The sequence below is a fragment of the Pteronotus mesoamericanus genome, unplaced genomic scaffold (assembly GCF_021234165.1).
Source record: "Pteronotus mesoamericanus isolate MK-2021 breed Mesoamerican mustached bat unplaced genomic scaffold, CSHL_Meso_final contig_116, whole genome shotgun sequence".
Classification (NCBI taxonomy): domain Eukaryota; kingdom Metazoa; phylum Chordata; class Mammalia; order Chiroptera; family Mormoopidae; genus Pteronotus; species Pteronotus mesoamericanus.
The window spans coordinates 42,948,688-42,968,955 of NW_026555027.1; the positions used below are offsets into that span (position 1 = coordinate 42,948,688).

A 20,268-nucleotide genomic window follows, 5' to 3' on the forward strand; every position below is an offset into this window, starting at 1 on the left:
TGCAATACTGTGTATATATTTGTACAACTTTAGAAAGTGCAACAAAAGCAGAGGCAGTCTAGACAGAAACTTTCCAATCACAGGGAAAACACTAACACCCATGCCTGTAAACTCCCTAGTAAGCTGGTAAAAATAAAACTTTGGTTCAATTTAGCTCTATGTCTTCTGTCTCTGAAATATGTTACTGTCATTTTTACTATGACTGTAACTGGACAATAATTCATTTAGTTAAATGACCTTGTCTCTTCCACTTATTTTCTTCTGATAAAGCTGCTGCCCAAATTCCCTGTATAAAATCTAAGGCAGAAATGAGCTGTATTAGCTTCTAATAAAAAATATAGCTCAATTTTATTAGTATGAAATATTTAAAGATAATTTATTATTTGTGACCCAAGTGCTTGATTCACAAATGTGAAAGGGCTTTAACATAATCATACAATCATTTAGTAAAACTGCTGTTCATGAGATCCCGAGAAAAGTAGGAAGGCACTTCCTCTTTTTGCTGTCAAGATCCTGTTTAATTGGCCATTTCTTTGATGGGAGTTTATTTGACTTCCCTTTTGTCAGATTCCTCTTGTTCAAACTCAACTAAAGGGGCGTGCCGGTTAGCCTGAGAGCCTTCTTTGTAGAACACTTTCTTGATCGTGCCGTCCTTTGGAGCCCGTATGGTGTGCTGCAGAGACACGAGACACAGCGAACAGTGGTTGTGATACCAATGAGGACCAAGCACGCAAGTCAAGAAAGTCAGGCACAAGTGAAGCATGAAGACAATTGTTTTGATGTTTTTCATAACACAGTACACAGAGAAAATAACATTTTCAAGCCATGTTTGTGGGCTCACACACCTGTAACCCATTCAAGTGTGAAGTTTCCAAGCTTCACAGTAGAATCTTACCTGGGAAATTTTTTAAAACAAATGATCTTTGGGCCCTGTTCTGGGACATCCCAGTTCAACTGGTGCGGGGATGTAGTTTTTAAAAAGCTCCCAGGAGACTGTCATATGTGGCCAGGTCTGAGAACTACTGGCCTGCAATTTCCAACCACCTAAACACCTAAACAGATAATTTAATATGATTGAAGCTTTCACTTTGATATTGACAGTTGGCACCCTAGGTTTGGCCTTGGAAAATGTCCATAGCTAATATTCAGTTGGGTTACTGCCTGAATGTAAGCTATTGATAATTTCATTAATTTCAGAATCAAATGACATGTGACAAAATGACAAAGGTAAAATGAGAACAATGGTTAGTTCTTTTTTTCCTGCAGTTAATGTTTCATCAATCCATAACTCTTAATATTTAAAATGGTACTAAGTTACTACATAAGGGAAAAGAACAATTCGGTCAGGTATCTCCCAAAGTTCACGTGGCAGCCGAACTCATGCTTTGCTTACCTCCATTTTCATGGCAATCATAACCACGAGAGAATCTCCGGCTTTCACTTTGTCTCCAGCTTTCACAAACACCTAGAGATTCAGAGCGAGCAGTTAATACTCGAAAACACCGGGATCCTTCATGCTCCACAGAGCTGATACATAAATGCACACAGCAGAAGTGTGAGTCTCTGGTTGCCTTGTCTGCCAAAGGCAAATGTACAAATCGGAGACCTTCTGGCCAGTCTAGCATTGCTGGCTCTGTAACCAGCGGGAGGCACTACTTCGTTCCCGAAGCCCCTCCTCCCAGGCCGTCCAGTTTTCCTGGAATCAGATTAATAGGTCTTACATATATTGAGAGCCTCTTGTTTTTTCATGAATGTATAGACCAGACATACGACCACCAGGAAGAACTATACGTAAATGTCTTCACCACAGTCAGAGTAGAGGGCCTTGCCTGTTTCTCTAGTTTTTAGGTTGTCCAGGATAATGTTTCAAGTCCTCATCGCCCAGTGTAATAAATGTATAGACAATCTTCATGTGAAAGAATTATACTTATTGGCCTATGAAATAACCCCAGAAAACCCCCAGAAAAACATCTATATTTTCCTTTTTACATGTATAAATGAACCCCTATGTCTCATGTGGTCCCACTGTTGTTTGTTCGTTTTTTGCTTTGGGTAACATGGTTATCAAAGAGTGTTTGGAATCATCACACTGGTAGAGTTAGGTTCTAAAGTCAATGTGTAGAACCAAAATTGTGAAAAATGAGAAACAGCCTTGAGAGTCCCCCAAATGACTCAATGCTGGGTGACACTTTCATGTCAGATGAAATCAGTGGTCTGGGTTTAGGGCCAGTTGTGGGGAAAACATGCATCTTTAATTAAGCATAAGCCCCTGTTGCACACCCGATGCAGAAACGCCCACATCATGGGAGGCCTGTGGGAACCGAGAGTGAATGAGTTAAAGGCAGATGGAAGGCTCCTAGCTCACACTGCCTCCGAGGCAAACATTTCTGGGGAGAATGGTTGGTAAAATCTCTCCAATTATTTAAATAGTTATTTTCATTTTCTCCTCCTCCCCCTCCTCTTCCCCCTCCTCCTCCCCCCTTCTCCCTCCCCTCCCATCCCCCTCCCCTTCTTCTTCCTTTTTTGGAGGGGAGTCCCAAGAATATACAGTTGAATTTTTATGACCTAAATGCACTTGAGGGGACTTGACTCTATTGAATTATATGAAAGGAGACTGATCTATTACCACTTGCAGATATAACACTATGGATCTCAACTGAATATATACTGCACTCAACACCAAGCCATGTTGTTCTTCACCAATGCTAGCCTTTCAAAGTTTAACACCGATACAGTTATGTACATTAGAGAAAATGTCATCACTTCATGATAAATCGTTTGTTGTTAAATATAACATTAAAAAACAGCCCTTTTGGATTTTAATTAAGCATAAGCCCCTGTTGCACACCCGATGCAGAAACGCCCACATCATGGGAGGCCTGTGGGAACCGAGAGTGAATGAGTTAAAGGCAGATGGAAGGCTCCTAGCTCACACTGCCTCCGAGGCAAACATTTCTTTGGATAATGCTTGGTGAATACTCTATTTTAATCATAAAAAGACAATTTAAATTATTTGTATTTTCATGGAAATTCCCACTTTCAAAAATAATAGTGTTTATCATAAATTAGGTAAATGGGTATCTTCAGTGAAGACTGTAATATAGAACTTGAATCTATCATAGAGCCTCTTGGTTTCTTGAAATGAATGCTTTCCAATGAATAAGATTTAGAGAAAAAAATATATATATGGCAAAGTTCAACAAAGACATTTATTTGGCCTTATTGGACATTATTCCACATACATTACATGGTTACCTTCTCAATGGTTCCAGTCATGGGAGCTAAGGTACCTCCCTGGGTTCCTTCTGAGCTCACTGAAGACAAGTATTTGGGGACTGGAATGCCAAACTGAACAGTTCCTTCCTATAAATCAGAAGCACACCAGAAATGAAATCAAGATCTCATTCTCATAATTTCACTATTATGCCTGAGGTAACGACAGTTTTTGAGCTATATGTTACATGTTAGTCATCTTTAATAACGAAGTTCTAATCTAGCTTTGTGACCTTGAGCAAATTACTAAACCCCTTTCTGTTTCTGTTTCCTGTTACACAGGAGGAAGGGTATACGTGCCTCAAAGCAAATTAAAGAAATTAATATACATAACTGTCGGTAAAAGAGAACCACGGTCTGGAAGCCATTTTTAGTGGCATCTCCACTATCAAGTGCTTAGTCTAAGTCAGGAACTGACAAATATAAATATATATTTATATATTATACAGTTTATAAATATATATGCTATATATAGAGTCCTTAATTGTCACAATAACCTCATGAGGCAGGTGTTATTATTATTCCTGTTTATAGTTGGGGGAACTGAAGCCCAGAGAGTTTAACTTGCCCAAGGTCACACAGCTGCTCAGTGGTAAGACCAGAGTTTGAGTCAAAGCAGCTTCATATTCCAGAGCTTATGCCCTTCACCCCTCATCACGCTGGCTCTACCAGCATGACTAGAAAGGAATGCCTGACTAGAAAGGAATGCCTGGTAAAGTGAGATCATCCTGGACTTGATACACAGTAGTGGAATTACTTGAATACTACAGGCATCTCATCCCTAAGGACTGGGATCTATAAGATGGTTCCCAAAGGTGACAAGACTCTAAAGAGACTTCAGTATATTTGATAATCCTTTCACTTTCTTCTGCCCATGTAGAACACTAAGGTCTCTTGATAAACTCCCAATCATTCCATGCAAAGCCTGTCTCTACCATCGGCCAGAACACCACTAACCCACCCACCTTCCTCCCACACACTTTGCCCACAAGGAAACCTGGTCCAGACTCTCCTCCTCAGGGTCACCTCTGCCAAGTCCCCATGATTCTGAGTACCAGGGGGATGGCGGTTGGGGAAAGTGTTAAGGCATCAAATCCGAGAGAACAGTCCCAATGAGCAGGGAGGTGCTCTCCGACAAGAAGGATGTAAGGACATGTTTCAGAATTAAAGGGAGAAAATGGATATGTATCCATCAATGAGAATCTGTGTGAACAAAGAACAGAAGAAGGCAGGAATATGGTGAAGACACAGAGTGGAGGGGGAAACAGAAAAGTCACAGCAGTGATTGAAGGAAATGGATCTTTCTAATCTTTTTGCCTCTGGTCAAGTAATTTTCTCCCAACCACCAACAGTGTAATTACAAAGAAAAGACCTTACCACAGAAAACAGGTAAACTGTGTTTTCCAGGAAAATTAGCTTAGTTTTACTAGTAACTCCATTAATAGAACACCTCAGGTAAGTGCAGTCTCCCTCACTGAGAAGGTCCCCAAGGACCTGGAAAGTTTTATCCTCAATCTGAAAAAAGAAAAAAAAACAGAAAAGATCCTTAAAATAAATGAACAACCCTACATAATTAATAAAATCAGAATTCTTCATTATTAATAGTTTCAAAGTTAACAGGTAAAGTGTTTTTTTAAAAAGTCATGTAGAAACTTTCCCCCTAAGATTCATAAACAAAATACCTAGTTAGAAAGAGTAGTAAGATGATTCAAAGAAAAAGTTACATAACACTCACAGTGCTACAGATAAATGTTCACACATGAAGAGTAATAGATGTAAAATAGAAATGCAAATCACATTAAGCAAAATTATTAAAATTTGGTTGAGTAGATATATTATGTTTGTATTCATTTCTGAGCACTGAAACTCAAGTTCAGTTTTACTGTGCCTAAGTCAGTAATGAAAAGAGACAGAACCACATAATTGGATGGTTATTTCTTTTATCCCACCAGCATGTAGATCCAATTTATGGTTTCCGTTATGATTTAAGAATATACATTAGCTGGAGAATACCCACAGTTTTATCACTAAGAGAGAGTGCAAAAAGAACAGATTTCACACTTAATCTTCAAGGCAGCTGGCAAAAGGACACGAACCTTTTTGTTTTAAAGAACGTTTTCTTACATATATACTCAAACAAAACTTCCCTTACATACAGAAAATCCACTTACATCTCTCTGTATTTTTATCTCAATTCCCATAATGTTAGTGTCAAAGTCCTGTGGCTATTCTTTTCAAATAGATTATGTAGGCTGAAATAAAATAGATCATACTGCAGTATTTATACATTGCTTTCACCTATCTTAAATTAAGTATGACATTTTTACTCTGCTTTGTAACCTATTCAAACAGCCCCTTGAAAGTTTATAAAATTCTCAGGACATAAAGGTTAAATTGGGAATTTGTTTAAAGATTTACAATAGCATGTCCTAAATTTGTGAATGTGGTTCCATGAGCAGATTGTAACAAACCTGCCAATTTACCATCTGTCAAGGGCCAAAAGGGGACCCCAAACCAGTATTACATAAAATTTAGTATAACATTTTAAATACTTATAAAATTCTCAAATCTGATATATTGAATGACACAAAGACTCCCCAGACAGCTTTAGGAAACTGAAGTTATTTTTAAAAAGGAATGAAGAGTCACAGGGACGTAAAGTACAGCATAGGGGATACAGTCGATAATATTGTAGTAACTATACATAGTGTCAGATGGGTACTAGACGTACTGGGTGATCACTCTGTATAGGTGTCTAATCACTATCCTGTACACCTAAAACGCATGTAACACTGTAAGTCAACAGTAATTGAAAAATTAAAAAAAGAAAAAAGGAAAAATAAACCAACCAGGGGTACCAATATGAATTACAGCTCTCATATACTAAAGGAGAGACTTCTCATAATTTTCCTGAATCTCAGACAAAGAAAACCAATGTGTCTCAGAGTGTTGGGCAATCTAAAGCTTATCTTTGATAAATCCATTTTTGCAGGATTTGAAATCTCTTAGCTCTTATTAAAAATGATTTATTCTATTCTCTGAATTTGTACCAAATTATAGGAATTTGGTTGAGTTCGCACATTATTTTTTAACCCTTTCAGCATTTCATTTTGCCAGTGCAATGGACTTCTTTTAATTGAGGGCTAGCATAAAAATTTTGACTGAAGATTCTCCAAGTAGGACCTGTGCAGCCTCTGAGGTCCTTTCAGGGGGTCCACAAAACCAAACTATTTCACAATAATACTAATGTTATGTGCTCCTTTTGACCCACATTCTCTCATAAGTATAGAGTAGAATTTTCTAGAGACTGCAGGGCATATGATAATGTTATCGCTCTGGTAGCAATGGAATGTGTGTTTGTATAAACTTAGGTTTTAAACTTGTCTCAATTTATCCTACAACCCAACGACAAAAAAACCAATCTGATTTTTTTGGAAAAATGGGCAAAGGACTTGAATAGACATGTTTCCAAAGAAGATATACAAATAGCCACTTAGCTCAACATCATTAGTCATCAGAGAACTGCAAATCAAAACCATAATGAAATACTACTTTACACCCATTAGGATGGCTTTTAGAACAAAGAAGAAAAAGAATAAAATAAACGTTGGCAAGGATGTGGAGAAATTGGGACCCCTGTGCACTGTGTGCGAGAATATTAAATTATGCAGCCACTATGGAAAAAGAGTATAGTAGTTTCTCAAAAAATTAAAAGTAGCCCCTACCAGGCAGTTCTTTTGGTTGGAGCATAGCCCTGTGCACCAAAAGGCTGTGGGGTTTGATCCCAGAAGGGCACATACCTATGTTGTGGGTTTGATCCCCAGCTGGGGGGTGTAAGGGAGGCAGCCGATCAATGTTTCTCTCTCACATAGATGTTTCTTTCTCTTTCTCTGTCCATCCCCGACCCCTTCCTCTCTTTCTAAAATCAATAAACATATCCTTGGGTGAGGATTTTTAAGAAAAATTAAAAGAGGACAGCCATATTTATGATCCAGCAATTCTACTTCTTGGTATATGCCCAAAAGAATTGAAAATAGGGTCTTGAAGAGATACTTGTACAACTATGTTCACAGCATTACTCACAATAGCCAAAAGGTGGATGCAATCCAAGTATCCATCAATAGATGGATGGATAGACAAAGTGTGGTGTGTTCATTCAATAAAATATTATTAAGCCTTAAAAAAGAAGGAAATTTGGACACATGATGTAACATGGAAGAACCTTCAAGACAGTATGCTAAGTGAAATAAGCCAGTCACAAAAGGACACATGCTGAATAATTTCACTTATATAAGGTACACAGCAGTGAAATTTATAGAGACACAAAGTAGAATGGTGGTTGCCAGTGGCTGGGGGAAGGGAGGAGCGTGGCACTGTTGTTTGACGGGTACAGCATTTCAGTTTCGTGATAGGAGAAAAGTTCTGAGGATGAAGGGTGGTGTCCATTGCACAACGATGTGAATGTAGTGCCATTGAACTGTACCCATAAAAATGGTTAAAATGGTAAATTTTATGCTACTTACATTAAAAATACATTAATAAAAAATCAAAATATTTCTCAGTTTAATTTTCTGTACAGTAAAAACTAATAGATGTAACAAATACAAACAAAAGCTCTTTAGGGAGTGTTAACAATTTTTAAGAATGTATGGAGGTCCTGAGACCAAAAAGTTTGAGAACTGCTGCTTTAGATACAAATATATCCACATGCTTTAGGAGCTTGACGGGTGACTGATTCAAAGCTATTATTTTTTGCCAAGTTTGGAATCATATCCAAACTGAGTAAACAATCAGAAACTGTATAGGAAGTAACTTCCCCAAATTGGTCTGAAATAGAAGCACGACATTCTCCTAACTATGGATATGATATTCAATGGCTTAAGAGAAACTGGGAGTGTAAAAAGACTATATGCTCAGTATGAGTGAGATCAGATTTAACTGTGAACAGTAGGAGGAAACCAGTAAGGCTTACCTGCATGCTATATGACCCATCATGGTTATACGTTACAGCTATGGCTATATCTTCAGGGAAAAAAATAATTAAACAAAATTAGAAGACCTTCATTTATTCAGTAACTGAGATTTCAAAAATCTGATTTTCAATCTGAAGGTAACTATTAGGGATACGAACATCTGTTAACGCCCTGGCAATAAAGATTAAAAAAAAAGTCTATCAGGCAGGTTTCAATAAAGGTGCATTTCAAACTTTTCTTTTTTCAGAAGTGGAGTTTTAGCTTTTTGAGGTTGTAGGCTATTTTAGATATTTTTCCCTCTATAAGAAAGGCTGCAGTGTTATAGTAGAAAATGCAATTAAATTGAGGGACAGAAGTTCTGGTTTAGATCCAAATCTGCCATCTGTGTGGCATGATTACCTCTGTGAGCCTGACTAGGTCATTTAAAACCCGAGTCTTGATTTTCTGACCCATTAGACCCATTAAATGGATATGAGCTGTAACAATGATTACATCAATGTGAAAGTACTTCATAAACTGTACCAGACTTATACAAGTATAACATACAATATGTTCATATTATTATACGACTATAGAATTGGTTAAAGACAACCCTGGGAGATAGAAATCAAAACTTTTGTGGGGTGAGAATGCAGACCAAAGTCATTCCATCTAGAGCTCACACTTCAACCATCACTTTGATGCTGCCAGCTCAAATCCGTTTCCAGCCCTGACCTTCCTTCTCCAGAGCTCTCATCAGTCGTTCTCAGCTAGATAGTCCTTCCCAGTGTATTTTAAAATGAACACAGTGGATCCGACAAATCATCTTCCCCCTCTGCCTTCTTCCCCTCCCGACCTGTGTGCTCCACGACTGGCAGTGTTATTCACCTTGTCATCCAGGCTTGAAGCCTGTCATTCTTGCCTTTTCCTTTGATTTCCGCCTCCAAGTGTCACCAGAGAGCACCACATTCTTCCCTTTGAATACCTGGCCTACCCATTTCTTCCTTTCCATTTCCACTACTCTACCCTGACTGAGACAGACGGCCTGAGGCCTGGCCTGGCTGGCGCTGAGGAGCTCCTCCCAGGACTTCCTGCCTCCTGTCTCGACCCAGCCAGCCGATGCTTCCTAGTACGTCCCAACCACATTCGAAGTACTGGTACTTGGTTTTGTATCGAGAACGCCAAACTTTGTCTTTTTTCCCCACCACTCATTACATAGCCCTGTGTCCAACCACATGGGAAAATGGGCCCATTAATATTCTCCATATGTGTCTCTACTCTTCCCCTCACTGTGCCTCTTGCTCACGCCCCCTCCAGCTGAAACCTCACCCCTCGTTTGCATCATGCTCACTTGGTAAGAGCCTGTCTATGTGGAATGAATCTTCTCTGTACATTCTGACTTCTGCATTTAAACACCATTATGACTCTCCCCTCATCCAGTGTTATAGAGTGATTTTTCTCTTTATCAGTTGTTTAAAAAAAAATTGCAAAAATAAAGATGTTTACAAGGCTTGAAAGTCTTCTCTAGCGCCCAGATGTTAAGTACTATTAAATGCTAGAATGTGTGAGTCCTTTCAGACCTTTCAAAATACATATTCAAGTTCATATTTTTCTTTTATAAAAGTAGGACATCGTTATACATATTGTTCTGCAACCAACTTTATTGCAGTTAACATGTGACATACATATCGACTTTGTTCTCTCAATAGTAGCAAGGGGATAGTTTAATAGTAACGATGATGACGATGACAGCTAATGTTTGTTGACTGCTTGCTACGTGCCATACAATGAGCTAAGTGCTTTACATGGGTTGTTTCATTTAATATCTACAACAACACAAGGAAGTAGTTACTACTACCATGCCCACGTACAGCTGAGGACACTTGGGGCTTACACAGAGTATGTGACTTGTCTGAGAGTCACAGAAAACAAGGGAGCCAGAATTCAAACCCATACTAACTCCAGAGCCTGCATTATTAACCACTATGCCATCCATCTTCCCAACACACAGACTTCTCCTTTGCCAAGTGGTAAATTCCTTAAGAGAAAAATATAGGGACAAAGACATCTTTTTTCCTCTTCTTCACATTATTCATAATATCTATTTTTTCAGAAACTTTGTATTGAATACATGAATGCATGAAACTTCTCCACTATCTTGTCAATATCTTTAACCGTTTTAAAGAGAAAATACATGCAATTACCTCAGATCAGTTTCCTTTCAACTTATAAAATATGAAAAGAATTTAAATGACATAAATGCCAACAGAATCATAGTAAAGACATTGCCAGAAAAAGTCTAAATTCTTTTATATATTATAGGGTAACCCAACTTGTTCCTCCTTCCCCTTGATATTTCTTGACCCCCACAAGAGAATCTTAAATATCCTCTTATATATTTAACAAGGTATGAAAGTCTAGCATGATGCAGTGTTAGGTAAGTACATGTACCCTAAGATGTGGGTTCAAATTCTGGCTCTACCAATTACTTTTAGTGTGATGTTAAGGAAATTATAATTCTCTCTAAGCATTTTATGAAGGTTTTATAAAGTTGACACTAATAATAACACCAATTTCATTGGCCTATTCTGAAAATGCAAAGGAAATTATCATGGAAAGCACCTAACACAAATCTGACATATACCAAACAGTAAATCTTAGCTACTGCTATTATTATGGAGGGCAGGGCAGGGTACGGTGAAACACGGCCACTAGTAACAGAGTATCTTTTAAGTTTTGATTATTTAAAGTACTTGGTCATTCTCCCTGAGATCATTAAGAGCTGGTTTGACTTTAGATTCATAAATGCTTCCGGACACTTAGAATTCTTGTATGGTGCACTCTCTCTTTGGTGCACTTCAACCAGTCACTGCTGACGAGCATTCCATTTCTGAAAGCTGTTACATTCAGACCTGGATTATTGTTGAAAAATACTGCCAGGAAGATGTAGTAAACAGCAATCATGTTGGCTTTTCAATTATTAAAAATTAATAAAATTAATACATTAAAAATATATTCCAAGAAGTTCAATATAATTCAAAATATTGCTCAGTGCCTTAGTGAAGGTCCATGCCAGACAACACAGTTGGCTCATCTGAATTATAATCAACATAGGTTATTTTTCTGTTTAATTTAGGTTGAAGAGGCCACTACAATTTTATTTTTGCTGATACCTGTATTTAGCACATTCAAACTGGAGTAAGAGACTTCTGCATTTTGGAGGTCTTCTTTTTTTTTAAAGGATAAAATGAATAAACACACCACCATAAAATGGATAGCTAACTGTTTGCAGAATGCTACCTGTACAAGAGATGTTTGCAAACTTTCTTTCCAAATACTCAATGCACTTAAGGCAATTACCATCCAAGCTCTTAAGTAAGTTATTGCACCTGCTGTCCCTTTTGTTCCATCTGTCATACATGGGTATAACAGTGACTCCCCTTTATTAAGTGGTGAAGATATAACTTCACATGTGATAAGGCACTTAATAAATTACCGCTCTTTAGTAACCCACTTCCACCTGAAACACTGCCTAAGCAGTGGTAATCTTCCCTCCCTGGAGTTGCTTTAGATACTGTTTTTCTTATTTAAAAGTAATACAGCCCTGGCCTGGTAGCTCATTTAGTTAGAGTGTTGTCCCTAAAGACGAAAGCTGCAGGTTTGATCCCTGGTCAGGGCACATACTAGAATCAACCAAGAACGTATATATGAGTGGAACAACAAGTCGATGTTTTTCTCTATGAAAATCAATAATAAAAAAAGTAATACATAGGGGGGGAGGGAACAGTAAAAATATATAAAAAATAAAAGTAATATTATACATTCTCACTGAAGAAAAATTACAAAGCGAAGAAAGTACAAAGAAGTAAGGGAAAAAAGATTGCCTCAAATCCCACCACCAGCCCTGGCCACATGGCTCATTTGGTGGGAGTGTCGTTCTTAGCACCAAAAGATTGTCTGTTCAATTCCAGGTCAGGGCACATGCCTAGGATGCGAGTTTGATCCCTGACTGGGGTGTATACAGGAGGCAAACAACTAATGTGCCTTTCTCACATTGATGTGCCTGTCTGTCTCTCTCCCTCCCTCCCTTCCCCTCTTTCATTTAAAAAAAAATAAATCCCACTACCCAATCATATCCTCATTAAAATTATGGCAAATTTCATTTCAGTCATTTTGCTATGCATATTTTATGATCTATTTTTAGAATATTTACAAAATATAGAAAAAGTATAATAAAGAAAAATAAAAATCATTAACTCTATCACCCAAAGCCAATCAATTCTACCATTCTGGCATACTTCCTTCCAATGTTTAGGTCAGGGATCTTAAAAAAAATGAAATTGACTGATTGTGGCCAGGCTAAATCCATTTTTTTCAGGTAAATGTGATATATTTCTACAAAGCACATTTCTCTTCTAATAAAACATTACTTACTGTTTTCACCATCTTTAAGAGTGAGGTTTCTGGTGTAAGAGATATTCAGTCTTCTTCCACTGCTGGATGCAAAAGGAGAATATTGATCTAGAAAAAAATTCAACAATAAATTTATGAACATCAAGCCTACTAAATTTATACCTTGCAAAAGGAAACAGAAAACACAGTTCCTATACAGACAGCTCAAGCATGTTTTCTTTGCACTTCTCATTGCTTTAAATTTAAATGAGATATTTTGATTTATATCTCAGGACATTTCATATGAAAAATCCCAATTTATCTTAAAGAATGAGAATCTTTGCAACCTAAAGTGTCACCCGCTGGGGGCCTAAGCTGCGCAACGGTCATCCCTTTTGATGGGCTAGCGCATCCAGGTCACCCCGGTCTCCGCCCCTCACGAGTGTTCCTCCACCTGGCCTCCGCTACTTTCCCGGGAAACTGGTGCAGCCTAGAGGCGTCTGAGTGTACGTCCTCTGTTGGACAATATCCAGAAGCTACAACATAGCTAAAATGAAGCAATTTGTTCTGCAGTTCCTATCGGTGCTGGCTACACATTTTTTCACAAAGGTGAGAGTAAGGGGACATTCCATTCTAAAAATGCTACAGGCTTAAGAATGCCATATGGGGCACATTTAGATGCATTTCGTTCAACGTTACAGGACAAAATGAGGATAGGACACAAATCTCTCAAAGATGCAATTATATATTTTAAGCTTTCAATGTAACTTTCTTGAATGAATCTAGAAATTAATGATCCTAAGAGTAGGATCTTATAATAATATAATAATCCTAATGATAAAGAAGAGAGAAATGGATTCATTTTTTCCCCGTATTTGCTCCAAAGGTCAGAGTTACCTTAAGCAAACAGTACGGAGCAAGTGTGGGAGAGCTCAGATTTTGCTCAGTTTAGAGGAAAGAACTTTTTAAAGGAGAACTGACTGAAAATGTAATAAGTTAATGAATTCTCATCATGAATTTCCAGCTTCGGGAGGTGTTAGGAAGTTGGGCAACAACTTAGTGGGGAAGCTGAAGCAGGGACGCACCGCGTGGCTGTCGGGATCAGTCTGTCGTAGTCTTTCCCGTACTCAGATTCTATGACACGATGAAGCACTAATTCTCTAGTTGTTAACGAATTTGATCACAGAATGAAAAAAGAGAGGAGGAAAGAACTCAACAGTAAGTCCCGGGTAACCTAAGGGAATCTGAGTCTCCACGGCTCCGTCCGTGGTCTCCTGGACCCTGGAGGCTGCTGCAGGCACAGGGGCTACAGCAAAGGAGGCCGCAAGGAGTGGTGAGTGAAGGAAGTGGATCAGCATGGGCTGCGGCAAGAACCAGTGTTTGGTTGCAGAGATCCATCCCTATGTTGTTAGGTGATTAGTTAAGTTCTATTTAAAGGGCTACAAAGTGTTTTATGGGGTGCATCCAGAGTATGTGAAGAGCTCTACTTCCTCCTAAAAAGCACATTAGCAGAGGATGGTGTCAATCACTGAGACTGGCAAAAGGAGGCAGGAGTGACATAAAGAAAAAAAAGCATATTCAATAATTATTCATAAAATTTCAACAAGCAGAGGAAACAGACAGGCATTCCATACCTTGTGACTGAATTTTGAAAACATCGGACATAGCTTTCTCCTTGAGGATGAGACCCAGAGCTCCCTGGCACAAAAACTCTTTGGCTGCAGCCTTCCGATGGGGCAACAGTTCTTCACGGTGCTGAGGGATGAAATCAGTGTGCACGTTCCCAGCTTCAAACTCCGGGTGGCCAGACAGGCGGAGGAGGAAGTCAATGTTGGTGTGCAGTCCGACAATCTGCAAAGAGAAAAAAGCCGATGTCCTCAGTGAATGGGGAAAACAGCATACTCAGAAAAACATTTGTAGGGCTTCTGCTCCTTTGCTAACTATTTTCTACTATGGACGACTCTCAGGAAAACAAATCAAACAAACAAAAAAACCCCACTTCACCATCACTGTATATCTGGACTTAAGGCTTAAAACTACATTTTACTATGATAAAGAGGCCATTGGAAATGGTGGTAGTGTAGGGAGTATGGAGAAGACTTTTAATTGACTCAGGCTGGGAAAGTGATAAATGTTAAGAAATTTATACGAGACTTACACGCCAGAGTTTGAAGACCTGCCACTCAGAACACTCCGAAAACGGGGCAGGGTTACTACACTGGGGAGGGGTTAGGGTTAAATAACCTCCAAAGAGATTCCTTTCAACACTAAAATCCAAATTTTATACACTGATACAAAAAGAATAAAGGTATAAAACTAAATCCAATAAATGAAATCAAGGGTAAAACCAGCTATCTGAGCCTCAAATTTATTTGTTTGTTCATTCATTCACTCATTTGTTCGTTCGTTCGTTCATTTATTCATTTATTCGCCACATACTGAGTACTGTTTAGACACCAGACCCTGACTGAGATACTGGGGGACACAGCAAAGAACAAAACACACAAAATCCTTACCCTCATAGAGCTTACATTCTAGGGAAAGAAAATAAACAATATCTGTAAACAAAATTCTAATACAATGTCAGGTGATACGAAAAAAAATAAGGCTGGCTCAGGGCAAAGAGAATAGCCAGGGGTCCCGTTTTAAATGGGGCAGCCTTAAAAGGACTCCGAGGCGGCGAGCAGTGGCTGAGGATGGTAGAAGGGAGTCCTGTGATCAGCTGGGGAAGAACAATCTGGAAGAGAAAACAGGAATACGTGGCTCTGCGAGTCTAAGGAGTGGCAAGGAGGCCAGTGTGGTTGGAGCCACAGAGAGCAGAGGTTTGATCAAAATAATGACATAAAACAATTAGAATATCACGGGTCAATAAGGAATCCTTCAGTGAAGTTCAGTCAGCTGGTATGGGTCTTAGTGCACCAAGAAAATTCATGTGCTACGGAAAAGTACCGAACTATCAAATGGATAACACTGAATAAAATTATTTTCCTTTGGAGAACATAATACTAGACTAGAGGCCACACTCGCGTACCTGGCCTTACTTACAGGATGAATAGGAATTTCATGTTGGATTTCCCCAACGTACAACACTGACACTAACGGGTTCAGTCCAGCAATCTTCCTTTTCTAGCTGAAATCAAGAAGTCCTCAAATCCATGGGAAATTCTCCCAAGTAAAATTTTGTTAGTGACATATGGGTAGTTGGTGGGAATGAGCTAACAAGGACGAGGGCTGACCAACTGTGACAGACATGCTTGGCTACCGAGATAGAGAGAGCATCAGGGCCACTACCGTGGCCCCAGGTCACTCACATGGTACTGACGAAGGCTGTACCTCAGTTTTGTCAAGGCCGCCTGGCGATCTGCAGCCCACACGACCAGCTTCGCAATCATGGGGTCATAATGCACTGACACTTCATCTCCTGAAATTGAAAAACCACAATAACCACTCAAAGGCAAAACCAAAGGGATGAAGTATGACAAGCAAGCCATTCTGCTGGGGCTTTATGTACATTTCACACTCAATCCTCACAAACCACTGCATGATAGGTATTGTTACCACCACTTTATTCATGAGGAGCCAAAGCCCACAGGGGTTTAAAAACTTAAACCCCTTATCAAATGTCTAAGGAGGTATGGCCATCCAAGAGCATCAGGCCCCAAAACAGTGATTTAATGATACACAGGCTGGTTTTCCCATCCTCTCTTCTTCTTGGAGGCTGGGGAAAAGCTCCTCTAACTCTCAGATCACAATCACTTCTGCCTTTAGCATTCCTTCCCTCCACCCTATTTTCCTCATCAGATAAATAAGGATAATAATTCCTCTAGCTTGTAGTTGTTGGGAGGATTGACAACACAGTGCCAAGTGCCATACCTGGCTAAGCTGATAAACAAATAGCAGCTATCATTACTATGATAGTTAGAGAACAAGAACCTGAATCACCAGTTAGAAAATAGCTCAAGGCAAAAGGATGTGGTATATTATAAAGACTACTGTTCTAGAGCCTTGTTGTGATTCTGGCAGGTCGCTTGACCCCTCTGAAACCCAGGGTCTTCATATATAAAACCAAGGGGATGGATTACACTTCCTTATCCATTCATCCATCCTCCCACCCGCTAACATTTATTGAACATCTTCTAGGCCTAGGCTTGAGCTAAGTGCTGCAAATATAACATGGAAGATGGTCCCTCCCTTAAGAATCTAACAATTGGATGGAGAAACTAGACGAGGAATAGATTACTGTAAGATGATATAATAGGGGCAACGTCTGAGGAATGCACAAGGGGCTCAGGGAACACAGAAGAGGAGTGTTGGGAGAAGCTTCTTGGACTAGATTATCCTTCCCAGTGTCAAGATGTGAACCTGGCCCTGACCAGCACAGCCCAGTTGGTTGAGCACTGTCCCACAAGGGGCAGGGTTGCCGGTTCGATTCCTGGTTAGGGCACATGCCTGGGTTGCAGGCTGCTCCCCAGCTGAAGCATGTGCAAGAGGCAACTGATTGATGTTTTTCTCCCTCTCTTTCTTCCTCCCTCCTCCTCCCTCTAAAAATAAAGTAAATAAAAATCTTTAAAGATGTAAACCTGGGAGTCCTTCTCAGAATTACGTCTGTTATCCTCTAAGCATCTTTATTAAATTAACACTGCAAGCTTTGCTTGGCCCACAGGGTTTTTCTTTTCTTTTGCAAGGGCCCTCTTTTCTTTCCAAGATGTTCTGCTGTTAAGTTAAAAATTTACTACGAGATCTTGTGGTTTAGCCAAGAGCTATCAAAATGTTGCCAATTATCATCAAGAAGCCCTAATTTCTCATTTCGGATTTTGAGGCCCTATATGATTTGCTCTCAGCCCGTGTCTGCCTCCAGCCACACCTCCGGCTACTTACCTCCCTAAAGCAATTTCTCAGCCATGTATTTTGTTATAGTCCTTCAAACACACCTTTAGTTGAGTTCTCTTCTCTTTGCTTTTCTCTTCTCTTTGCATGTTGTTAAATCTGCCTACTCAAATCCACTCTAGACTTCTGCTTTAAAAAAGTGTCTAACTTTATTTCTTAGTCCTGAGAATTGCTATAACTGCTCTACAACTAAAGTCAAGGTGGCAACTGACCGTGGTGGCCCAGAGCACGGACTCTGGAGCCAGGCTCCTGGGGTCTCAATCTTGGCTGCAAGGGTGATCTTGGGCAAGTCACTTAACTTCTCTATGTCCTGGTTTCCTCATCTAGAAAAATGGGGGCAATAATAATGCCTACTCATAGGGCAGTTCTCCTGGTTAAAGGAGCCTATATAGAAAAATCACCTAGAACAGCATCCATACATAGTGCTAAATAGTTGTTAGTTATGACCACTGCTGTTACTCACATGCTGAACTGTGATAGCTCTTGCACTGTTATTTTACTTTTAAATTTCTTTTATTATTGTTTAGCTTGCTCTGTTTATATATTAACTCCTCAGCGTGACTTGAAGGCAGAGTACCTTAAATACAGCGAATATACGTCACCTAAAATCATTTTTGGAACCAGGCAAAGTAAAAATATGAAACAATATGCACAAAACATTTGTTGCTTAGGTTTGACCAAGTACTGCTGCATTTCAAAAAAGAGGTTATTGATTACAATGGTTAGTCATTCTTTTAAAATAACTATTTCAAAAGGAAAAATAAAGATTACTGAAAAATTAATTAAATCCTTTATTTTAAAACATACTAGACATTTCCACAAGACACAGGAAAAGATCCGGTCCAAAAATAACAGTGCACTAAAAATTCAAAGAGACCTTTTGTTTATTTCAGTTTACCTTGCCGGACTCCAGTTTCTATCCGAGTGGAAAGGTCTGCAGGGGGCGTGGAGAGATGCACTAGTGGCCCTGCCCCTGGCATGAAGTTATTGTGAGGGTCTTCTGCATATATTCTAGCTTCAAACGCATGGCCTTGCAAAGTTATTTCTTCCTGGCTCAAAGGGATTTTCTCTCCTGCTGCAATCTGGTAATAGAAGAGTAGGTATTTCTCATAAAAATCTACCTTAAAGCAGCTACGAGACTAGTAAGTTGGTGGTCTCGCTTTTTTTATGTAAAAGGTACATTTGGATTTTACAATGATGCCAAATAAAAAATCACCACTTTATCCAAGCCCTTGAATATCGGACAAGAGCAAAAAGATTCAAAAACAGATGCAGCTTGAAAATAAAGTATGAGTTACAATGGGGTTCTAGAAGTTTAAAATAGAGAATTGCAGGTAAACTGATGACTAAATTATAAATATAAAAATCAGTGTTTTTTTCGATAAAATTGAAACTAAGACTTCTTTCTGGCACTGTACCCTCAGTTTTCATGTACACCATTAGCACTCAGTTACAAAACAATCCTTTTTTTTTAATAGTAAATTATTAGTTGGTGTTCAGGACTATACATTCAAAGCTACAGGTAAAGTGTGACATTAGACATATTTGTAATTTTAATCAGCAAGTGAGTTGTAAAGCAAAACAGAAAGGGGTACATAATGGTTTTTCAGTTTTATTTTGTTTATATATATATTACACAGCAGCAGATTATAAACGGATGATCACCATTGTTTATCACTGCTATAATTAAGACTATTTTACCCATTGTGTAAATACAAGTCCCTCACTAGTATAATTTGGAAAAGGCTATTGGAGGACTTGCTGTCACATTCACCCCTTAAGTTTTCCTCCAAGATCAGAAAATGACAACATGAGAAACCAAAAGATACTGGGAGAAACACTCTAAGTAACCTAGCATCACGCTGAACTAAACATGTAAGCGTAAAACAGAAGTAAAGGTGTCATCACTTTAAATATGTAAATAAGAAAAATCAGGAATCACAGCAGTAAAGACTGAAAGGAAAATGGACTGAATTGAATGACTTTATGGCATGTTGTTTCAAACCATGGACTCTGCAGTCAATATTCCTTAGAAACCTTTTATCCTCCATGATTTCAAGATTCAGACTCACCTTGGGTTACTGCTTCAGGAAAAAAAAAAAATCCCCCTTTTCCTTGAATTCTGGAAACACAAGCACTCCTTCCATAAGTTTCTAAATTCTCTACAGTTATCCTGATACCCACTAACACTTACTAGCCTCATGTGCCTGTTTCTCATTAGCTCCCAAGACTATAGAGGCTCAGAAGAATCTTTTGGCTCAATTAAAACCACCAATCATCCTTAAGGAAATAGCAAAAGGAACACTGAATTATTGTCCACAGAAGTTCTGAAAAGACAAAATTATCAAAACAATCAAGACTTTAGCATCACAACATGAAATAAACAATTTAGATTCAGAATATATAAAGAACTAAGAATCCCATAGGGATTAAGGCTATTTGCCCTGCTGGTGTGGCTCAGCTGGGTGGGCCTCACCCCACAAAGCGAAAGGTAGCACTGGTCTGATTCCCGGTCAGGGCACATGCCTGGGTTGTGGGTTTGGTTCTTGGTCAGGGCATGTATGAGAGGCAACTGATGGATGTTTCTTTCTCACATCGATGTTTCTCTCCCTCTCTTCTCCCCCTCTCTAAAATAAATATATAAAATCTTTTTTAAAAAGATTATTCACATGACTTAAAACACTTTTTTTATATTTAAAAAAAGATGGCTGAGACACAATCTACTGTTTTCAATAAAGAGAAAAACACATTAAGCTATTACTAG

General features: G+C 38.9%; 1 protein-coding gene across 1 annotated transcript in view; it reads right to left on the reverse strand.

The window, feature by feature from the left end:
* Positions 1–346: 346 nt before the first annotated feature.
* The window catches only part of MCCC1 (methylcrotonyl-CoA carboxylase subunit 1), a 54,679-nt gene continuing 34,757 nt past the window's right edge, over positions 347–20,268 (reverse strand). The window contains exons 11-19 of the mRNA XM_054581065.1: positions 18,403–18,586; positions 15,929–16,038; positions 14,252–14,468; positions 12,660–12,746; positions 8,246–8,295; positions 4,651–4,788; positions 3,256–3,363; positions 1,394–1,465; positions 347–673 (exon numbers count right to left, since the gene is read on the reverse strand). Of these exons, the coding sequence (XP_054437040.1) occupies positions 545–673; positions 1,394–1,465; positions 3,256–3,363; positions 4,651–4,788; positions 8,246–8,295; positions 12,660–12,746; positions 14,252–14,468; positions 15,929–16,038; positions 18,403–18,586 (1,095 nt within the window). The 3' untranslated portion in view covers positions 347–544. The remainder of the gene's footprint in view (positions 674–1,393; positions 1,466–3,255; positions 3,364–4,650; positions 4,789–8,245; positions 8,296–12,659; positions 12,747–14,251; positions 14,469–15,928; positions 16,039–18,402; positions 18,587–20,268) is intronic.